General features: G+C 53.6%; 3 protein-coding genes across 3 annotated transcripts in view; all 3 read left to right on the forward strand.

Moving 5' to 3' along the window:
* Nucleotides 1-390: 390 nt before the first annotated feature.
* Nucleotides 391-14665, forward strand: UHRF1 (ubiquitin like with PHD and ring finger domains 1). The gene is made up of 16 exons (XM_066336027.1): nucleotides 391-578; nucleotides 3513-3776; nucleotides 4534-4706; nucleotides 5101-5316; nucleotides 6059-6165; nucleotides 6329-6512; nucleotides 7271-7394; nucleotides 7469-7576; nucleotides 8307-8411; nucleotides 8938-9044; nucleotides 10392-10554; nucleotides 10641-10778; nucleotides 11140-11251; nucleotides 11372-11529; nucleotides 11749-11847; nucleotides 13236-14665. Exons 1-16 carry the CDS (start codon nucleotides 426-428, stop codon nucleotides 13380-13382), a joined length of 2358 nt encoding a protein of 785 aa, XP_066192124.1. The 5' UTR covers nucleotides 391-425; the 3' UTR covers nucleotides 13383-14665.
* A 1410-nt stretch (nucleotides 14666-16075) lies between these two features.
* Nucleotides 16076-17019, forward strand: LOC136371788 (proline-rich protein HaeIII subfamily 1-like). The gene is made up of 2 exons (XM_066336063.1): nucleotides 16076-16343; nucleotides 16385-17019. Exons 1-2 carry the CDS (start codon nucleotides 16076-16078, stop codon nucleotides 17017-17019), a joined length of 903 nt encoding a protein of 300 aa, XP_066192160.1.
* Nucleotides 16486-21421, forward strand: part of KDM4B (lysine demethylase 4B) — a 70242-nt gene continuing 65306 nt past the window's right edge. Inside the window, exon 1 of the mRNA XM_066336408.1 lies at nucleotides 16486-16601. The gene's annotated coding sequence lies outside the window, so the exon portion shown is untranslated. The remainder of the gene's footprint in view (nucleotides 16602-21421) is intronic.

Consider the following 21421-nt stretch of genomic DNA (forward strand, 5'->3'; position numbering starts at 1 on the left):
GCGGCGGAGGTCTCTGACACCCCGCGGTTCCCCTCCCGTCCCGGGGCGGGTGTGCGGTCCGGGGCCCGGTCCGCGCTGTGCCGGGGCCGCGGGCGGGCGCCGGTGACGGCCCCTTTAAGACCACGCGCTTTCCCCCCGGCCCCTTTATCCCCTCTCTCATTTGCATGATCGCGCGAGACTTGGTGCGTGGGCGCGGCGGGCGGGTTTCAATTGTGGCGCGAGATACGGTCGGCGCGGGCCGAGCCGTTAGGCTCCCGCGTGGGGGGGCGGGGCCTGCGCCCCGGAGCCAATCAGCGGCCGAGCCGGCCGGGCCGCCGGCCAATGGCGTGCGGCGAGGGAGCGAGGGCGGCGCGGCCGCGGGCATGGCCCCGCCCCGCCGGTGCCGCCGCCTGAGCGCGGTCCATTCCCGGGGCAGCACCGGCGCCATGTGGATCCAGGTGCGCACCATGGACGGCAGCCAGACGCACCGCGTGGACTCGCTCTCCAAGCTCACCAAGGTGGAGGGGCTGCGCCTGCGGATACACGAGGTGTTCGGCGTGGAGCCCCACCGGCAGCGGCTCTTCTACCGCGGCAAGCAGGTACCGGCGCGGCGGGGGGATTGACAGCCTCGGGGCGGCGGCGGCGCGGAGCCCGGACGCTCCCGCCCGGCCCCGTCCTCCCCTCCAGCTGAGGACGGACGTTTTAATTGAGTTCATGCTAATTGCGTGGAAATGAGGGGTTTTGCTGCCATCTAGTGACCCCGGCTCCCGCCCGCGCTGCGCCGTCCGTGGGTTCGCGAGGAGAGGAGCCGGCTGCAGAACAGTCTTTAGCCTTACTTTTCGTTACTGTTTGCCAGCTAATGGGTTGCTCTTCTGCCTTGACATCGCCTTTATGAAGTGTCTGAAAATTGCCAGTGATTTTATGGTCTTTAAAGTGCTTAATGTTTTTGAGTCTTGTGAGTTTCACCGCTCTGAAAGCCGTAAAGATCTCATTTTTCTTTGTAAATTGGGAAAAGCAACTCATGATTTCGAAGTTCTTCAGCTCTGATAGCAAATTCTCACTAGGTACAGAGCACCTGCGTGGCTTAGTGCTGTATTACGTTCTCAATAATACGTTTACAATTGCTGTTGTACAACTATTTTCTTCCCTGTGAGTTAATGCTATTACTGAATGAGCGCTGAAGTCAATCAAAACCATTTTAAAATCCAATTGCTGTATTCTGCCTAGTCCTATGCTGCTAAACCTTCGTGCTACAGAAACTCCTGCTCTGGTGTTTGGCTGATCACAGGATTAATTCCAGGAAAAGCAGCGGGATGCTGAATTGGCTGGAGATGGACAGGTTTTTTTCTGTCTGCTTTTCTTTCTGTTTTAGGCTGTCTTGAGCTAACTGTGCTCTGTAATTAGCAGGTGTGGCTGTAGGACATGGAAACACACCTGGACTAGCCTCAGTCTAAGCTCAGGTACCAGTTCTAGCATAAAAAGAGGCTTGTAGGATGGTGTAACACCTCACTGGAAGGGCTGTTGGGTGTAACGCACCTTTCTGTCGGGTTAGTGTCGGTCTGGACGCGTTAATGACCCATTTGTGTTGTAAATTAAGTGGTAAAGGAGGGGTTGGTTCAGGGCAGGTGTCACCTGTCACCTTACCCTGAAGTCTGTGCAGACAGCCAGGGCTGAACATTTTCACAAGGCGTGACTCCTCATCAGGATGCCCTTGCCCTACAGAGGGGATCCCTGCTGCAGTTCCAGTGTTCCCTGGTTCAGGAACATTCCCCAGCCTCTCCCTTAGGCCTTGTTCCCATTGTGCTTTGTCTGCCTGTGGGAATCCCTGCCAATGTTCCATTTCTTACTCGGGAACGTTTCTAAATGGGGTTAGAAAGTTAGCTGTTAGTTAAAACCCGCCTGCTTTGTCGGAGGATTGTCTGGGCTCCTCTTTCTGGCTGTGCTTTGAGCTGCTGTGGTTTCCTGTCCCGTTCCTGTGCTCTTCCATTTCGCTTTGCACCTGTTGTCACTCGTGTCCCCTGCTGGTGTTGTTCCCATGTTTGTGACACTGTATCTTGCCTGAGAAGAAACAGCCGGTTTCTGGTGTCTTCTTATGTATCTCGAGGAGTTTTCATCTCTAAACCAGCAAAAAGCTCAGACCTCTTCCTGTGCAGTCAGATTTCCAGGGATTGTTCCAGAGCCATTTGATGCCATAAATCAGAATTGAATTATCATAGTGATTCCTGTGAAGTGTAAATTTTTGTGGTTTTGCTCTGCTTCCCCCCGATAGAGAACAAAGCTCCAGGGATTGCTTTTTCTGGTGGTTTGGACTGGAAGGGGATGATCATTTCCTGTATAATTTCTTAGTCAGACCTTAAATATGTGGGGAAGCTTGTCTGAACTTCTGACTGCTCCGTGGGCTCCAGCCTTGCATGTTAACTCTAAAGTGGTTGTGCTCTTGAGAGGTTACTGAGGGACCTCTTTCTCCCTTGCACTTCTCTTTTTGCAGGGACAGGGTCTTGATTTGACTACAAACCGTGCCAGACTTGCCAAATAAACTCTTAGAATTAGAGAGGGTGTGAAATTAGGGCACGCCTGGCTACGCTGAAGAGCGATTGGGTAGTTTCAAGTTGAATTGAATCTTTCTTGATTTTGCTTTCAATGGAAAAAATGTGTTTGCTGGGAGAAAAGTGTGTGCTTCACTCTGGCTTCTACTTAATGCCACAATTAATGGAGGTGGTGTAGCAATAATCTGGATTACACACAATTAAAATACAAAGACGGTCTGCATTAGCATTTGGGATGTGTCTGAATTGAGGAAGAAATGATTCCCCTTTGAGTTTGTAGGTAACGTGGAATTATCTTTGAATCCTGGCGGGAACGGGGGGGGTCTGCAGTGGTTTCACTGCTGGTTCTGGGGAACGTGGTGGAAACTCTTCCAGGTCTCACAGAGGCTGGGCAGCAGGTCCAGGGCAGCATGGAAGCCTTGCTGTTGTGGGCCGTGGGGTGGCTGGAACAAGGCCACTGGAGGAGCAGGGCTGGGAGGGAAGAAGGAGCAAGGCTCAGGGCTGGCAGGGAAGAAGGCTCGGGGCTGGCAGGGAAGAAGGAGCAAGGAGCAGGGCTGGCAGGGAAGAAGGAGCAAGGAGCAGGGCTGGCAGGGAAGAAGGAGCAAGGCTCAGAGCTGGCAGGGAAGAAGGCCCAGGGCTGGCAGGGAAGAAGGCTCGGGGCTGGCAGGGAAGAGGGAGCAAGGCTCAGGGCTGGCAGGGAAGAAGGCTCGGGGCTGGCAGGGAAGAGGGAGCAGGGCCCAGGGCTGGCAGGGAAGGAGGCTCAGGGCTGGCAGGGAAGAAGGAGCAAGGCTCGGGGCTGGCAGGGAAGAAGGCTCAGGGCTGGCAGGGAAGGAGGAGCAAGGAGCAGGGCTGGCAGGGAAGAAGGCCCAGGGCTGGCTGCTCGTGGTTCCAAGGCCACGTGGCGCGTTGGCGGGCAGAGCCGCCCTGAGCACCTTTGGAGCGGCCCCACGGGACGGTGACCCCCTGCTTTTGGTGCTTTCCCTGCAGATGGAAGACGGGCACTCCCTGTTCGATTACAGCGTGGGGCTGAACGACATCGTGCAGCTGCTGGTGAGACAAAGCCCCGCCGTGCTGCCCGCCGGGAGCAAGGAGAAGGACCCCGAGCTCTCGGACACCGACTCCGGCTGCGGCTCCGGCCCCAGCGAGTCCGACAAGAGCTCCCACAACGGGGAGGGGGCCCTGGAGCTGGAGGGACAGCCCAGCACGGCAGCTCAGCCCCACTGGAGCCACCCCTGCTTCGGTCTCTACAAGGTGGGTCCTCGCTGGCTGGGAGCCCCCGGAGCCGCGCCTCGCCAGGGGAATTGTTCTCTGTGCTGGGGAATTGCTGGAGTCTTTCATGCCCCAATTGTGTGGGCAGTTCCTTTCTTCCTCTCAAGCCCTCCAACAATAAAGACAAAAATACCAACCAACCCACAAACCAGTTCAATGCAACATGCTGTAGGTCAAAATACTTAATTTTTTTTTTTCATTTTGTCCTTTGAACTAAAACTACAATACATTAATTGAGTAAAAAAAAAAAGGCATTCAGAATGCCTGGTTTGATTTTTTTGCAAATTTTCCCAATATTTTTGCTTGGAGTCACTACATTTGTCAAAGCTGAAACTTTCTTGAATGGACAAAAGAAAATCTTGAGCAGCTGTTCAGAATAATTTTACTTCTCTGTTTCAATGGATTTTATTCCAGATCCAGTGATGTCTTTGCCAGGTTATAAGCAAGACACTTTGAAACTCTGTTGCAGACTAACCAGTAATGGTTTGGGCTCACTAACAAGGCTGGGTTTACGTGTGCTGATGTAGAATGGATTTATAACCTTCCAAATTCAACCTAAGCAGAGTGCAGGGCTGCACAACAGGACCAGGAAAGCAGAGCAAATCTTAATTTTTAAGGTGATCAGTTAAATATCTTGATAATGGTGCGGTTCTTGAGATGGTTAAATCTTCAGGTGGGCTGGAAATGAATGCCTAATCTGCAAATCCCTTTTGGTGAGCTGTGCTCTTGCTCTGTACAGATCAATGACTTGGTGGATGCTCGGGACACGGACATGGGAGCGTGGTTTGAGGCCACGGTTGTGAATGTGACCAGGAAAAAACCCCCCAGTGAATCAGCTGAGAGCTGCACAGACCCTGACCAGCCCACAGCTGTCCCTGAAGAAGATGTAATTTATCATGTGAAATACGATGAGTGAGTTTTGTTTTGTTGCCTCCTTGGCCATAAAGTCATTCGGGTCGTGCTGATGGGAAATTTTATTGTGGGTTTTGCACAGGTTAAAACAGAGCTGGGCAGTGACACAGTAATTATATCACTGAGCCCTGGCAGCTGCAGGGTTGTTTTGCAGTTGGGATTCCAGGGGGCTGGATTTGTGTTTTTATGGATACCAGCATTTACAGGAAATGTGTTAAAGGGAGGCAAGAGTAGCCAAGTCAGACTGGTCGGGCCTGGCTGTGTCTGTGTGGAAGGAGGTTTTACCCTTGATGCTATTCTTGTGCTGCACAGCAAAATCAGCCTGTCTGCATGACCCCAGTGACTCCTCAGAACTGATGCTGGATCTGATTTTTGTTGTGTCCCTCCCTTCAAGTTACCCAGAGAACGGGGTGGTGCAGATGAGCTCCAGCAACGTGCGGGCTCGGGCACGGACCATCCTCAAGTGGCAGCAGCTGGAGGTGGGGCAGGTGGTCATGGTCAACTACAACCCTGATGAGCCCAAGGAGAGAGGGTTCTGGTACGACGCTGAGATCCTGCAGAAAAGGGAAACAAAAATGACCAGGGAGCTCAATGCAAAGATACTGCTCGGGTAAGCTGTTCACGGGGAATAAATGGAATTCCCCCACTCTGCTTCAGCTTTCTGAGCTCTGAGTGACTCTGCTGGCAAGGAATGGTGCAACAGTAGTGCTGGGGACAGATGAGGAGTGGCCTGTCCTTTTTGGGTGATTAACTTCAGCATTCTGCAAGTCTGATTAACTTCCACTGAGGAATTGGACACTTTAAGGAGTGCTGATCCGTGGATTCACCTGATGCTGAAAGGATGCAAAGCCTATATTCACCACGAGGCAAATTATTGTTTGTGTGTTAGTTATCCCAAATGGCTTTACACAAACTGCAGTGTAATATTTTCTGGAGATAGGATGGTGTAGAATGAACTCTCACTTTATAAAGGTGATGAAAAATTATTCCAGTTCTCTCTTAAAGGAGACTCTCAACTTCAGGAAGAAAAGGATATATTTTTTTAAAATTTCAGGTAATTTTCACTGGGTTACCAGAATATTCCTCCTTTTTCCTCTCATCACAGTGTTTTTGACTTTTTAAGTATAAAATATCAGAAGCATTAGTCTAAAATATATTTGGGGGCAGGGGGAACAGTCACTCTTGATAATTGAAGTGCTGCAAGTGGCTGGATTCTCCCTGAGACAAGAGGGGGTTAATTCTAATTGCATGAAAATGATTTGATTTTTAATGCCAGAGCAGCCTGATGCATGCACAGCTGTGAACTCGAGCTCTGGTTCCTAACTTTGATCTCTTTTCTCAACTTCTTCTAGGGAACCTGGTGATTCCTTGAATGACTGCACAATTATATTAGTGGATGAAATCTATAAAATTGAAGAGCCAGGCACTGCCTCTCCCATCAGTTCTGGTACCCCAAAACGTGAGTCTGATGTGGAGTTCTTGCACGTCTGTCTTACCTTGTGATGTCCTGCCCCTTGTCTCTGTGAGGGTCAAAGCTTTAAGAGTTCCAAGACACATTTATTGGTGCCTCTCTGACCATTTCCAGTGGATCTTGGCTGAGTGTGCTTTGTGTTTGCCCCCAGGACAGAGCGGCCCCGTGTGTAAAGCCTGCAAGGACAACCCCAACAAGACCTGCAGGGTCTGTGCTTGTCACATCTGTGGGGGAAAGCAGGACCCAGACAAGCAGCTCATGTGTGACGAGTGTGACATGGCCTTCCACATCTACTGCCTCAAACCTCCCCTGAGCAGAATCCCAGAGGAGGACTGGTAGGTCCCCATGGGGTCTGGGGGGTGTCCCAGTTACATCCAGTTAGGAGCAGGAAGGGAGGGCTGGGCCTTGAAGCTGCCCTTTTCAGTGGCTGTACAGGGATGTGTTTTGTTTTTTTTTTTTTTTTTTGGTAAAACTTCATAGCTTTTCTTGAGCTTAATGAGAATGGTTTTAAGCCAGTGGCTTGCACAGTCCTTTTCCTAGTTTTGAGAGCTGGAGGCCTTTTTTGTGTGACCTGCCTAAGGCCAGGGATTGGAGCAGCCTGGGGTAGTGGAAGGTGTCCCTGCCGTGGCAGGGGGTGGAACAAGATGAGCTATAAGGTCCTTCCAGCCCCAACCAGCCTGGGATTCAGAGAGGACCAAATGAGAACTTGTTGTTGGGAGGCTTCAGCTGTGCAGTGGCTTTTGTGGGTCACTGCAGGCAGAGCCATCATCAGATCAGGCTGGTTTGGACATGGGATGTGTACACTGAGAGATGTGGATGGTGAAACGCATCTTCCACTAGACAGAGTCAGTGAAATGCCCTGGTTTGTTCCCTCTGTCCTGTTCCAGCACTGGATGCAATGGTTTTGTGACACAGCTCTTTGCTGCAGTGGCTGGTGCAAGGACAGGGGCTGTTGTGGGTCAGATTCCAGTGTGCAGAGTGTTTCCATGTCCTGTCTGGTTTCACGTGGGGAGGTTGTAACATAACTCACTGTGTTTGGAGGAAATGCTGCTAATTGAAGGCTTTGCTACTTGTTAATTTTCAATGCCTTTAGGTATTGCCCTGAATGTCGAAACGATGCAAGTGAGGTGGTTTTAGCAGGAGAGAAATTAAAAGAAAGTAAAAAGAAACAAAAGATGGCATCTGCTAATTCCTCCTCCCGGAGAGACTGGGGCAAGGTCAGTCCAAAGCTGTTTTACTTGGAATTGTGTTTGCTGCTTTGGGCCCTTGGCTGATCCTGCTCTCTGCCCAGGGCATGGCGTGTGTGGGGCGCACCAAGGAGTGCACCATCGTCCCCTCCAACCACTATGGACCAATCCCTGGCATCCCTGTGGGCACCATGTGGAAATTCAGAGTTCAGGTACGAAGCTGAATCCTGGCCTGACCTGCTGTGGGGAGGAATGGGGATGATGCAGCTCCTGCAGGAAACCTGACACAGTTATTGTGGCAATGTGGGTGTCGCTGGATAGAAGGAAAAGAATTATGGCTTTGTCTGCATCAAGTGTTCCATAACTAATGCTGCATTGTTGGGGCTCATCAAGTGATGGGTTATTTTGTTTTAGGGCTCTTTTTGTAACTCAGAAACCCCAAAGCAAACAGATTTGTTCCCAGTAGCTTGTCCTGGAGGTGGGTAGTGTGCCCTGCCAAGGGTGTCTCAAATATCCATACATGAAACAGAAGGTTTCTCTTTCTGTCAGAAAGCTGGGGCAGAAAAAAGCACTGGCCTGCCCAGATCTTGTTTTCAAGTATTGAGGGAAGGTTGCTATTACAACTCTTTCAAAACTTTATACAAATATTTAGTATCTTTATTGTTCCTAAATACCCGTAGCCTTTTAATAAGCAATTTCAGTAAGAAATATCCAAACTGTTAGATTTGCTCCAAACTGTTCAATTTACTGATACACTCAGTGCCATTTTTATTTTTCTTTCTTCTGCCTGGAGCTTTTTGGAGGGTGATGATGAGAGCAGCTGGCCCCTGTGATAGATGGGAAGCAAATGTGAGGCAGCACAGTTGGTTCAGCTGCAGGCCCAGGGCTGTGTGGGGCTGTTGAGGTGACAGCAGGTGCCTCCAGAGCTGGTTTTGTCTGCAGGTGAGCGAGTCTGGGGTGCACAGGCCCCACGTGGCAGGGATCCACGGCAGGAGCAACGATGGGGCCTATTCCTTGGTGCTGGCAGGAGGATATGAAGATGACATCGTGAGTGGATTCTGATTATTTATGCACAGAACCAAATGAACTTGTTAAAGGCTTGGCCTCTGTTAGTTTTTACACTCTGCACCAAACACCTGCCCAGCTTCACCTGTTTCCTTCAGAAGCAAAGGAGGCAAGGAAAAACTTGAGTAATCTGGGCCAGCCTTAGCCACAGGATCATCCCAACCCACTTTATATCTCTGTGTCAGCCTTTGATCCAAGAGTTCGGACCTCCCAAGGTCTGCATTACACGCACAGTCTGAGCAGTCCCGTGGGCTGTGCTGCCAGCTGTTCACCTCCAGCAGAGCCTGTGTGAGCCTGGGCTGCTCAGAGGTGTGACAACACACCACTGTCACCCTCCCCTGGCAGCCTGATGGGGGACAGCCACAGACTGGCCCAGTCCGGGAGCGAAAATTCAAGCAGCACCTTTCCTTTTTGACAATGTCCTGCTAAACCCACCTGATCGAAAGACTTTCCTGCTTCAGTTGAATTCTTTTTGTGACTGTGTCCAAACCACCCGTGTTCATTTCAGGACCATGGGAACTCCTTCACCTACACTGGGAGTGGGGGCCGAGACCTGTCAGGGAACAAACGCACGGCGGAGCAGTCCTGTGACCAGAAACTCACCAACATGAACAGGTGGGAGCCTGGTGCTGCACCCTGCCCTCAGCACGGGGCTCTTTGCATCCAGGGAATTTGGCTAGGCAGAGAAAAGGCCAGAATTGGGGCTGGGCTGTGGTGCAGGCTGCAGATCAGTTGCACAATGGGAATGTTCCTTTCAGTGCACTGTGATGGGACAGAACTGTGAGTGGTGTTGGTGTCACGGGCAATTCTGGCTGAAACTTAAGGACTAGAGCAGTGTAGCAGCAAGTGGCTGCAGTGAACATTGTGTCCAGGGAGGTGCAGCTGCCTGCAGGGAAACAGATGAGACAGGTCTGCTGTGTAAAACTCGAGAGTCCATTTTTATCTACTCCAGGGCTGGGGAGGAGAAGACAAAGAGCGTGAGCAGGGGCAGGGTGATGGGTTTTATAGGGTAATATAGGGGAGCAGGGGCAGGGTGATGGGTTTTATAGGGTATTCTAGGGGAGCAGAGGCAGGGTGGTGGGTTTTATAGGGTAATATAGGGGAGCAGAGGCAGGGTGGTGGGTTTTATAGGGTAATATAGGGGAGCAGGGGCAGGGTGATGGGTTTTATAGGGTATTACAGGGGAGCAGGGGCAGGGTGATGGGTTTTATAGGGTATTCTAGGGGAGCAGAGGCAGGGTGATGGGTTTTATAGGGTAATATAGGGGAGCAGGGGCAGGGTGGTGGGTTTTATAGGGTATTATAGGGGAGCAGGGGCAGGGTGGTGGGTTTTATAGGGTATTACAGGGGAGCAGGGGCAGGGTGATGGGTTTTATAGGGTAATATAGGGGAGCAGGGGCAGGGTGGTGGGTTTTATAGGGTATTACAGGGGAGCAGAGGCAGGGTGATGGGTTTTATAGGGTATTACAGGGGAGCAGGGGCAGGGTGATGGGTTTTATAGGGTAATATAGGGGAGCAGGAGCAGGGTGGTGGGTTTTATAGGGTATTACAGGGGAGCAGAGGCAGGGTGGTGGGTTTTATAGGGTATTACAGGGGAGCAGGGGCAGGGTTTGGGTCAAGGCAGGAGGTAACACAAGGAGAATAAGATCAGATTTCGGCCTCGAAATGGGAGGACTCCACAGAGCAATAAATTGGTGGAGTTCTTCTGCTCCCTCCTGGAGCCCTTCGCAGCCACTGGTCACCTCGGGAGCCCAGACCATTGTAGTTCAGAGCTGTTACACTCTCAGCTAAGCCTGGCCTCTGGTGCAGGAGGCGACGTGAGCTGGAGCATTGCCCCAGTGCCACGGACAGCCCATGAGCCGTCTAAAACTGTCCCCAGGGCTGGGCTGAGGGCCGTCAGCCCCACCCAGGGCACGGGGCAGCGCTGTGCCCACGCAGACCCTGAGCTGTGCCCTCCCTGCAGGGCGCTGGCGCTGAACTGCAGTGCCCCCATCAACGAGAAGCGCGGGGCAGAGGCCAAGGACTGGCGCGCGGGGAAACCGGTGCGCGTGGTGCGCAGCGTCAAGGGCGGCAAGCACAGCAAGTACGCGCCCCTGGAGGGCAACAGATACGACGGCATCTACAAGGTGGGCAGGGCTGGGCTCCCTCCTGGGGCCGGGCTGACGGCCGGAGGGGCTGGGCGCGCTGTGATGGGCTTCTGTGGCTCTGTCAGGTTGTGAAGTACTGGCCCGAGACGGGGAAGTCGGGGTTCCTCGTGTGGCGTTACCTGCTCAGGAGGGACGACGAGGAACCTGCCCCTTGGACCAAGGAGGGAAAGGACAGGATGAAAAAGCTTGGCCTGACCATGCAGGTACTGCCTTGGGACATCGCCTGGACTCGGAGCTTGATGGAGAGCAGGGCTTTTTCTGCTACGTTTCTGCTACGGGTTTTTCTGCTGTTTTTCTTACTGAGGATGATCCTTAGCTAAAAACCAAGACTAAGGGGGGGCATAAATGTATCCAGTCTGCTGGGATGTTTGTTTTTATTGTCTTTATACATCAGGAGGCTAAAGGGACAAAACTAATTTTTTTTTTTTTTTGTATGGTGTTTCTATAGGCTGTGAAGTGCTTCCCTATAGCAGGGATCTGTTTCTTAAAATAGATTAAAACTACCCTTGAGCAGGTCTCCAGAGTGTGTTTGCACTGGATGCTCTTCGTTTTGTTTCCCTGCAGTATCCTGAAGGATATTTGGAAGCTGTTGCAAACAAAGATAAGGAAAAAGAAAATAATGAAGATGATGAGTTTGATAGCCCAGGGAAAGGGAAGAGGAAAAGGAAATCAGCAGGTTTGTGGAGTAGGCAAGTGGATATAGAAAGCCTTGAAGGTTTTTGTGCATTTTACTTGGTTACTCTTTTCTGGTGATTTTTTGGTTGTTTTGTTAAAAAATCTTTGTGTTTTCTGCCAGGTGGGGAGGAAAAACTCGTCAGCTCTCCAGCAGGGACTCCAAAGAAAACTAAAGTTGAGCCATACAAGCTGACATCCCAGCAGAAAGCTCTTATAAAAAGTGATGAGGCCAACGAAAAGCTGTGGAATGAAGTCCTAGAGGCTCTCAAAGATGGACCGGTACATTGGGCTCCTCCCCAGTTGTGCTGTCCCTAAACACAAACCCTTGGCTGAGTTAAACAACAGCCTCAGACCTAAAATTATCTTATTTTAGTGTCATCACCCCCAGCAGGTTTAATGGGACAGATTTTACATATTTAACGGTGCATCTAATGATGGGGGTTTGGGTTAATTGATGTGTCTTTCAGCACTAAATTGATTGAAACGTTCTCTTTGCAGAAATTTCTGAATAAAGTGGAGGAGGCCTTTCTGTGTATTTGCTGTCAGGAGGTTGTGTTCAGGCCCGTCACCACCGTGTGCCAGCACAACGTCTGCAAGGTGGGCTGGGCTGGGGGGAAGGAATTGTCCCCTGGGAGGGTGGGGAGGTCCTGGGATGGAATTCCCAGAGCAGCTGTGGCTGCCCCTGGATCCCTGGCAGTGCCCCAGGCCACACTGGAGCACCCTGGGACAGTGGGAGGTGTCCCTGCCTGTGGCACTGGGTGGGCTTTAAGGGGGTGGAATTCCCTGATCCCTGCAGGAACACTCTCAGTTGGAGTGCAGTGCTCCTGTTCCCCCTGGGCCGTTCCCAGGAGTGTCGGGGCTGGGCCAAGTGACCCCAACCCCCTGTCCCCAACATCTGCTGGTTTCTGTCCCTGAGCCCAGCTCCTTGTCCCTGAGCCCAGCTCCCTGTCCCTGACCCCTGCTGCTGGCTTCTGTCCCTGAGCCCAGCTCCTTGTCCCTGAGCCCAGCTCCCTGTCCCCAACCTCTGCTGGTTTCTGTCCCTGAGCCCAGCTCCCTGTCCCTGAGTCCAGCTCCCTATCCCCATCCTCTGTCCCTGTCCCCATCCCCTGTCCGTGTCCCTGTCCCTGAGGTCAGCCCTGCTCTGTCCCCTGTCCCTGACCCCTGTCCCTGTCCCCATCCCTGAGGCCACCCTGCTCTGTCCCTGTCCCATTCCCTGTCCCTGAGGCCACCCTGCTCTGTCCCCAGCCCCTGTCCCCATCCCTGAGGCCACCCTGCTCTGTCCCTGTCCCTGAGGCCACCCTGCTCTGTCCCCAGCCCCTGTCCCCATCCCTGAGGCCAGCCCTGCTCTGTCCCTGTCCCATCCCCTGTCCCTGAGGCCACCGTGCTCTGTCCCCGTCCCCTGTCCCTGTGCCCATCCCCTGTCCCAGCCCCTGTCCCTGAGGCCACCCTGCTCTGTCCCCAGCCCCTGTCCCCATCCCTGAGGCCACCCTGCTCTGTCCCCAGCCCCTGTCCCCATCCCTGAGGCCAGCCCTGCTCTGTCCCTGTCCCATTCCCTGTCCCTGAGGCCACTGTGCTCTGTCCCCAGCCCCTGTCCCTGAGGCCACCGTGCTCTGTCCCCAGCCCCTGTCCCCATCCCTGAGGCCACCCTGCTCTGTCCCTGTCCCTGAGGCCACCCTGCTCTGTCCCCAGCCCCTGTCCCTGTCCCTGAGGCCACCCTGCTCTGTCCCCATCCCCTGTCCCAGCCCCTGTCCCTGAGGCCACCCTGCTCTGTCCCCATACCCTGTCCCTGAGGCCACCCTGCTCTGTCCCTGTCCCTGAGGCCACCCTGCTCTGTCCCCATACCCTGTCCCTGAGGCCACCATGCTCTGTCCCCAGCCCCTGTCCCCATCCCTGAGGCCACCCTGCTCTGTCCCTGTCCCTGAGGCCACCCTGCTCTGTCCCCAGCCCCTGTCCCCATCCCTGAGGCCACCGTGCTCTGTCCCCAGGACTGCCTGGACAGGTCCTTCAAGGCCAGTGTGTTCAGCTGCCCGGCGTGTCGCTATGAGCTGGGCCGTGCTTACAGCATGGAGGTGAACGAGGCGCTGCAGAGTGTCCTGGCCCAGCTCTTCCCCGGCTACGGCAGCGGCCGGTGATCCCCCGAAGCACTTCTCCCTCCCCACGCCAGCCCTGGGCTTAATTTAAAACAAACAGACAAAAAAACCCACCGTAGTCTGTGTCTCCTCCCACCCCCCGCAAAAAAGGTTTGAAGTCTTCCTCCTTTTTTTAAAAAAAATCCTGTAAACTCCAAGGATTATCCTTTTTGTATGTTCGTGGGTTTTGTTTTTGTTCTCTATGTTGAACTTTGCGTTTTTAATTTTTTTTTTCATCCCCTCAAACCTGACATTTATCAGCACAGAATTATTTGTTTCTAATGGACTGAAAGTGCTTCCGGTGAGGCTGCTAATGATGAGGAAAGTTCTCAGAGTGCCCCTGCACCCCTTTTATTTTTATTTTTTATTCCAAAAATGGCTTGGTTGCTAGAACAATCTTCACTGTCTGGGGATTTGGCCATCAAGGTAGACTTGTGCATCACCTTGGCAGCATTTTGATACTCAATTTCTACAAGATCGTTTCTGGCTTTGTACCACAAGTGGGTTTTTGCTATTTTTTTTTGTAAGAACTGGGTTTTATACGTTTGACAAAAAGCCATTTCCTTGCTAATTTTGTATCTCAGAACCAGAAGGCTGCTTGCTTTAGAGCCAAGTGGTTGGAGCAATTTGAAGTACTACCTCACTGGACTTCTCTTAGGGAAGGATTTGTTCAGCCAGGCGCTGTCCCCTGTCCCGAAATGCCATTTTGGAATATCCTAAAGCCATTCTTAAGTGCCTTTTGTCCTTTGCTGGAAGACTGGGCTCTGAATCACCGTCACTGTCTCCTTTTTCTCATAAGCACTGAATTGTTGGGACTTGCCAGCCGGATTCTGGGGGAGCGTGGATCAGTGTAGCTGTGTGTGATTAGTGGGGATTTGCAGAGGATCAGGTTTCCTAGTCATAGGTGTATTGGGGAGTTGTTTTTTTTTTCCCTTTGTTTCACTGCATTTCTACCTGGAAATGAAAAATAACCAATTCTGGCTTTTTTCTGGACCGTTTTGTATTGGCCACGCCTCGAGGAGGCTCCTTTGGCCTCCCTCTGCCATAACCAAAGTTTGCAGTTTGATACCTCACAGACAGGGACGTTTCCAATCACACTTTTCTGCAGACAGACTGGAACAAATGTGCCTATTGTTGGTTTCCTCTTACCCTTTGGAAAGTGATTATGTTAATACTTTAGGGAAAAAGACCCCGCAACATTTTATAGGTGTTTTCAATAAATATGTCAAATTTTTTTGTATAATGTGCAAGTTGATGTTCTCGAAATAAATATCTTCTCAAATTAATTGTTGACTGTTCTCCATCAATTCTTTTGATGTAAAGTGGGTTTCCAAACCCAGTTCCTTGTACAGGGATTTGAATTTATGTCCTATTATGCCAAGCCTTTTATTTTTCTAAGGGCTGTGATTTTCAGTATGATTTTTCACTGCAAACTTAGAAAATACTCATTTGATGTTCTTCAACATAATTGCTTCTAGGCACTAGTGAGGGCACATGTTATGTTCAAGATTCCCCAAACTTTTTACTGCCATTAGATTCCCACTGCTCCAAAATCCAAGTATCAACTGGCAATTGGAATTGTCCATTGAATGAATCAACCCCAAAATTGTTGGAAGTGCCAAGTCCTGCATCCTATTTGGGGTGTGACAGGAACAAGTGTGAGCATCTCCACAAATCAGAGGAATAAATTCAGCCATGAGGAAGGAAATAAAGCACCATTGAGGTGGTAAAGACATAATCTGGGGACTCTAAGGAGCAGTAGCACCACCTGTCCTCTTTAAAGTAATTTATTTTAAGATCATTGTTAATATTAATGTTTAATGCTTTCAGATATTTAGGTATCATTGAAAATGTCCTTGCACTTTTTCTCCTGTGTTGTGATGGGAAGAATTGGGGGTGGGTGAGTGAGTGAAAGTCAGGAAGCGTTTTTGCATTTAAATTGCAATAACTGCAATGACTTCCTTCGTTTATTTGTTTTGTTGTTATTTGGAACACGAAAAACAAACTTTGTTTCCTCGGTAGGTGCCAAGGTACTGTTCTGTTAGTGCCTTTTTTAAGCAACAATTAGAATTCCTCCGCAAATCGGACACTTTCTGGCGAGATCTGTCACAATTATCTGTCCCGAATTCTAAAGCCCTCCTCGGAGGATGCCCGCGCCGCTCGGGAGCGCCTTTGGCCGGGCTGCGGAGGGATTCCGGGGATGATTTCCTGGGCCGATGTTTCAGCTCCCTACAGGACCCGGGCGGCGACAGCAGCGAGAACCCAACCGAGGCTCGGCTTCTGTCCCGGGCATTCCCGGCTGGGCACAGAGCCCCAGCTCCGCTCGCTGTAACCGAGAGCAAATTCCGAACGCCCCGACGGCTCCCGGGGCCGGGGACAGGGACCCGAGCTGTGCCCGGTCCCCCCGCGGCCCCCGGCATTGGGGACCCCAAACCTCTGCCCGGGGCTGGGGATGGACGGTTCCCGGGGCCCGACGGCCACTGCCCTGCCCCGGCCCGCAATATCCCCCCGATCCCGGCTGTCCCCCCAATCCCGGCTGTCCCTTCAATCCGAACTATCCCCCAATCCCGGCTGTCCCCCCCGATCCCAAACACCCCCCGATCCCTGCTGTCCCTTCAATCCCCACTATCCCCCCAATCCGCACTATCCCCCCCGATCCCAAACACCCCCCGATCCCTGCTGTCCCCGGCCCCGCCATGCCCCGCCCGGCCGCGCGGGGGCGCGCTCACTCGCCGCTCTCCCATTGGCGCAGCGCGGCCGCAGCGCCCCCGCCCCGCTCTGTGCGGCTCCTCACGTCCTCACCGCCCCGCCCCGCCCCCGACGGGCACCGCGCGCGGCCAATCAGCGCCCGGCCGCCGCCCGTCTGGCCCAATGGCCGCTGGGGGCGGGCCGCCGGCGGGCCACGGCCGCGCGCCATTGACGGAGAGCGACTGAGCGACGGGAGCGCGTCCCGCTGCCCCGCCCGTCGGTGGGCGGGCCGTCCCCCCTCCCCACCGGCCAATTAGCGCCCCCGCTCTCCTTGTTATTCGGCGAGCGGCCCCGCCGTTGGCTAGAGCCGTCGTCCGTCCCCGGCGGAGCGGCCAATGAGGCCGAGGGCGGTGCCGCGCGCGGCCAATGGGCGCGGCGGGGAGGCGGGAGCAGGTGGTGGCCGCGGGGCGCTGCGCTCGCCTGGGCGCCCCCCCTTCGCTGCGCCCCCCGCGCCGCCGAGGGCCCCGCGCGCAGGTACGGCCGGACCGCGCCCCGCACCGCCACCGCCACCGGCACCGGGCCCGAGCCCCGCGGCCCCGAGCCCCGGCACCCCGCGCTGCGCCCCCCGCGCCGCGCCCGGCCCCGGCCCCGGCCCCGGCCCCGCCGCTCCCGGCGCTGCCGCTCCCTTCCGGCCCCGCGGCCTCCGCGCGGCCTCTCGCCGCCGGCCCGGGCCGGGCCCTCAGCCCCGGGCCCTCAGCCCCGGGCCCGCCGCGCTTTGTGTGGGTGGGAGCCCCAGCCCCCGGCCGCTCGGGCTGCGCGGGGCGAGGGCACGTCCCGGCGCCGCCGGCGGCGATCCTCCGGCCCCGCGGGGATCTGGGCCGCGGGTGGGGGGCGAGCAGGAGCCGGCTCCGTGACGGGCTCCGCGCTGGGAAACCCGGGGGCAGCAGCGTGACACCGGCCGGGGTTTGGCTGTGCCGTCTCTGCTTTCCTCCTCCGGGGGCTGTCAGAGCGTGGGGCCGAACCGAAGCTCTGCTCCTCTGGTTTTGTGTCTTTCGGTTCTGCTGCTCCTTGTGCTGTTGTGGCGTTTCTGGGCGCGGTGTCCCCGGGAGCTGCGGGGCTGTGGCCGGCCTCGGGGCGCTCCCCGGGCTCCAGCGCTCCGTGTGAAGGATGGGCTGTGCTGGATGGGGAACTCTGCAGGAACCCGCCAGGGGCTGCACAGGGGCAGGGGCTGAGCTCTGCCCCGGGACACGAGCCCAGAACCGCTGGAGCCGGGATGGAGCTCAGGGAAAGGTTCTTCTGGTGCATTCCCGTAGGGAATGGTCGCGGCTCCAGCCGCTCCCAGCGATGCTCAGGGTGGGACTTTGGGGGTTTTTCGCAGGGACAGGGCTTGGGCTGGATGATCCTTGTGGTTTCCTTCCAGTTCAGGACATTGTGTGATTCATTAGAGGTGGTTCTTGGCTCTCCTGGAGCTCTCGGTTTTGGAGCTGTTTAGGAGCCGGGGGTGTTGCAGAAAGGTTAGTTGGATCCCTTTGTACTGGAGAATGAGGGTCCCCAATTAAGGCTTCGTCTCCTCTGTGTTCTGATGAGCTGCTGCTCCGGCCCGGGACATTGGGGCTTTGCTCTCTGACTCCTTTGTTTTGTGCTGGCCCGGCGTAAATCTGTGTTATATCAACCTTGACCCTCCCCAAACTAAGTTTCCTTTAGCCAAAAGAGTTCATTTTAAGGAGCTCTGTCCATCTGAATCCCGGTAGCGTTTCACCCACAGCATTGCTTCTTTCCTGGGAACTTTTGCTTTTTTCTCGTCATTTTCCTTTTCCTGTTTCATTGGAATTCACAGTCACGGAATGGCAAATTTACAGTTACATTTCAGCAATTGCACCAACAGCTGCTGGAGCAGCCAGCAATTGCTCTGTGACACCAAACTCCCAATTCTTGGCTTTCCCTGTAACAAGAGAAGGACGTTGGGGCAGGTTGACCAACTCCTGCAGTGCCAGAGGGAATCCAGAAGGAATCCTGGAGGAATCCTGGAGGAATCCTGAAGGAATCCTGGAGGAATCCTGAAGGAATCCGCGGCTGTTCTGTCTCATGAGAGGCAGGAGTTCCTCCCATGCAAAGGAGATGTAGGTGGATACAAAGTGATTCCTTGTTCCAGAGCTGATGTTCATGGATGAAACATTCACTGGAGCATCTTTTGGCAGGAAAATTCTGTCTGATGCTCCGTGGTGGGTTGATCTTTCTCCTTTTATGCTGGTTGGAAGGAGATAATTCCCCTGGCTGGTCCAGTGGGACCAGAATGTATGTGGTCCTATATATAAACGTTGTGTATAAAATATGTAATGTATTTACAAAAGGACATTTTATATATATATATAAATATATAGAAGGAGTCAGTTTTGTCAGTAAGTCAGAACTCTTTGGTAAAGACCCAGCCAGGTGTCACATTCCACGTTTGGCTTTAGGATGAACCTGGGCTGTTAGAAATAAAACATCACACACATGGGAGGTCTCACCAGCTTTTGGTGGGAGGTCAACAGCAGAATTCACTTTCAGGGAGAATCCCTCCCATTTCCTTCAGAAAATCCTGGCTGTTGGTCCGTGGGAAGTGCTCACGTGTTACCCTGAGCTGTGGGGACACCTCTCCCTCAGCTCCTGCCACGCTCTGAGGGGGACTGAGCAGACCAGGTGAGAGCCCCACAGCTCTGCAGGTGTTCTGGATCACCCAAAATACAGACAGCTCCTGAAAACTTGCAGCTATTTCCATAGAAAAGGTCACAAGAAATGTGCTGTGCATTGGGAAAACCAGTTTGGCCAGCCCTGCTGGAAGGGCACGGAGCTCTCTGGGGATTTTACATTGATGCAGGGTTATGTTTTATTTCCTCCTGGGATGTCCAGCTGCACTACAGCAAACATCAGGGGGCTCTGATTCACCTTGCGAGTTTAAATCTCGTGTTTGAGAGCAGGGAATCCACCTGAGAGCAGAAATGATGGCTGTGAGCTGCAGGCTGAGGCACCCAGGCAGCAGGGAGAGAGCTCCTGGCAGTCAGGAGAAACTTGGTGTTCCTTAATTAATTCTGGGCAGTCGGGAGGACCCGGGACTGGTGATTTCCCCTTCCTGACTCATGCAGGGCTCAGGCTGTGCCGTGGGAAGGGTTTGCAGTGCCTGTGCTGCTCCACGTTCCTTCACTGGAGCATCTGTTAATAGCAAAGATGGATGACAGCTAAATGTGTCACCACGAGTGAGGGATTTGCTTAATGGATTTGGATGGCACCGGGATCCTCCGGGGCTGCACCAGGCGCTGCTGCAAATAATTATTTGTCATCTGCTCAAGAATTCGAGAGGGTTTGTCCATTTGTAGAGGCAACTGAAATCCTGGAGCACTGCAAAGGGTTGGCAGAAATCCTGTCACTTCACACAGGGTGGGGGATATTAATGTCTGAGGGATGGGAAAGGTGTTTTTCCATTTTCAGTGTCCTCCACTAAACTGATCATTGCTTAATGAGATTTTCTCTTTTTAACCTTTGTTCTGGACCAAGTATGTTCTGTCTTGTCACAGCTTAGGGATAGAGTCATTTGCTGCCATGGTTTAATTAAGGTTCTTATTTTCATTTGTGTTTTCCTTGGGTAAATCCCTCTCCTTTATAAACGAGGCAGTTCCTCAATCATGTCCTTACTGGATTACACAGAACATTTGTATTCTGCCCTTCCCTGGTCTGTGAGTGCCTCACTCGTGGCAGAAGTCACCTGAAGCTTCATTATTTTTATATTTCCTTGCTGCTTCATAAGGCTCATGAACAAGCCACAGTTCCCAGAGCCTTAGAGAATACAGGATTGCCTTTTTGTTCCTAAGTCTGTTAGAAATTCTGCTTTTGAATATGGCCCAGGAGGTGGATGATGGGGGTTGCTGGGGGGTTAAGGTGATTTCTGAGGTTTTCTGATATTCCTGCATGGTTTTGGATACAGCCCCAGGGCAGTGGAGAGGCCTTTGGTGAGGTTTTGGTGCAGATAAGAAGTTTTTCTGAAGTTTCCCACCTCTGATCTCAGTCCTGCTGGCAGAAGGAGCAGCACAGCTTTGGGAGGGCGTGTCAAGGTTGGAGCTGCAGCCTCCAGAGACGTGGAGAGAACGGAGCTGGGAGAGACTCCGATTGTCTCCTTCCACCCTGGGCCTTTGGGTTTGCCCTGGGTGGGAACTGGAGCCGCAGGTTTGGCTGGGGGCTGTGAGATGGGAGAGCTGGGGGCAGCTCAGGGCTCCCGGGACCTGGGCGGGTGAGCTGGGGCTCTGGGGGCTCTGGGGCTGCAGGGCTGTGCTGCCTTCGGGGGTGTTCTGGGGGGTTGGGGTTTTTTGGGGGGTTTTGTGGGTTTTTGGGGGGGTCTCTGGAGCCCCCTGCCGTGCCAGGCTCGGGGGTTTTGGGGGTTTTTAGGGATCTCTGGAGCTGCCTGCCTGCCGGGCTCTGGGGTTTTTGGGGGTCTCTGGGGCTGCCTGCTGTGCCAGGCTCTGGGGTTTTTAGGGGATTTTGGGGGTCTCTGCCATGCCGGCCTCTGGGGTTTTAGGGGATTTTGGGGATTTGGGGGTCTCTGGGGCTGCCTGCTGTGCCAGGCTCTGGTTTTTTTTGGGATTTTGGGAGTCTCTGGGGCTGCCTGCCTGCCGGGCTCTGGGGTTTTGGGGGTTTTTAGGGGATTTTGGGGTCTCTGCCGTGCCAGGCTCTGGGTTTTTTGGGGGTTTTAGGGGATTTTGGGGTCTCTGCCGTGCCAGGCTCGCTGCTGCCCCTGCCCTGGGGTCCTGGGCTGTGCTGGCAGCTGAAGTGGGTCAGTGTGTCACACCCAGGCCGGGCACTGGAGCAGCCCAGGGCGCCCTTGGCTGGGGCAGGGTGGTCAGGAGCTCCTCACACGGCCCCATCTGCTGGGATGGGTTTGTTATAAAGGTCTGAAGGAGCTCAGAGGAGTTCCTGAGGGCTCCAGGCTTTTCCTGCTGGCAGGAAAACTGGGGGTCAGTCCCTGTGATGTGTCAGTGTGCTGCAGGAGTCACCTTTGGGGCAGAGCACTGCAGCAGTCCAGGTTCCTCGTGCTCTGCAGGGTTCCTGGGGTCCTCTCCCATAAGAATAAAGCCTGTGGGAGTCTTTATTTGAGCATTTGCAGTTCTGCCTTGGGTTGAGGTGCCTTGTGTTAAAACTTGGAGTTCTTCAGATGCAACAGCTCAGTCCGCACGAAATGCCTTTTTAATGCTTATTCCTCAAGTTGGGTGTGAAATCCTGGCAGCGAATCCCGTGCAGGTGACAAAGGGCAGCAGAGGTCACTGGGGAGGCCTCAGAGGGCTCTGTGACTGCCTCCTGGGGCTTTGGGATGAGTTTATCTTCTC

This window comes from Sylvia atricapilla, chromosome 26 (assembly GCF_009819655.1).
Source record: "Sylvia atricapilla isolate bSylAtr1 chromosome 26, bSylAtr1.pri, whole genome shotgun sequence".
Lineage (NCBI taxonomy): Eukaryota > Metazoa > Chordata > Aves > Passeriformes > Sylviidae > Sylvia > Sylvia atricapilla.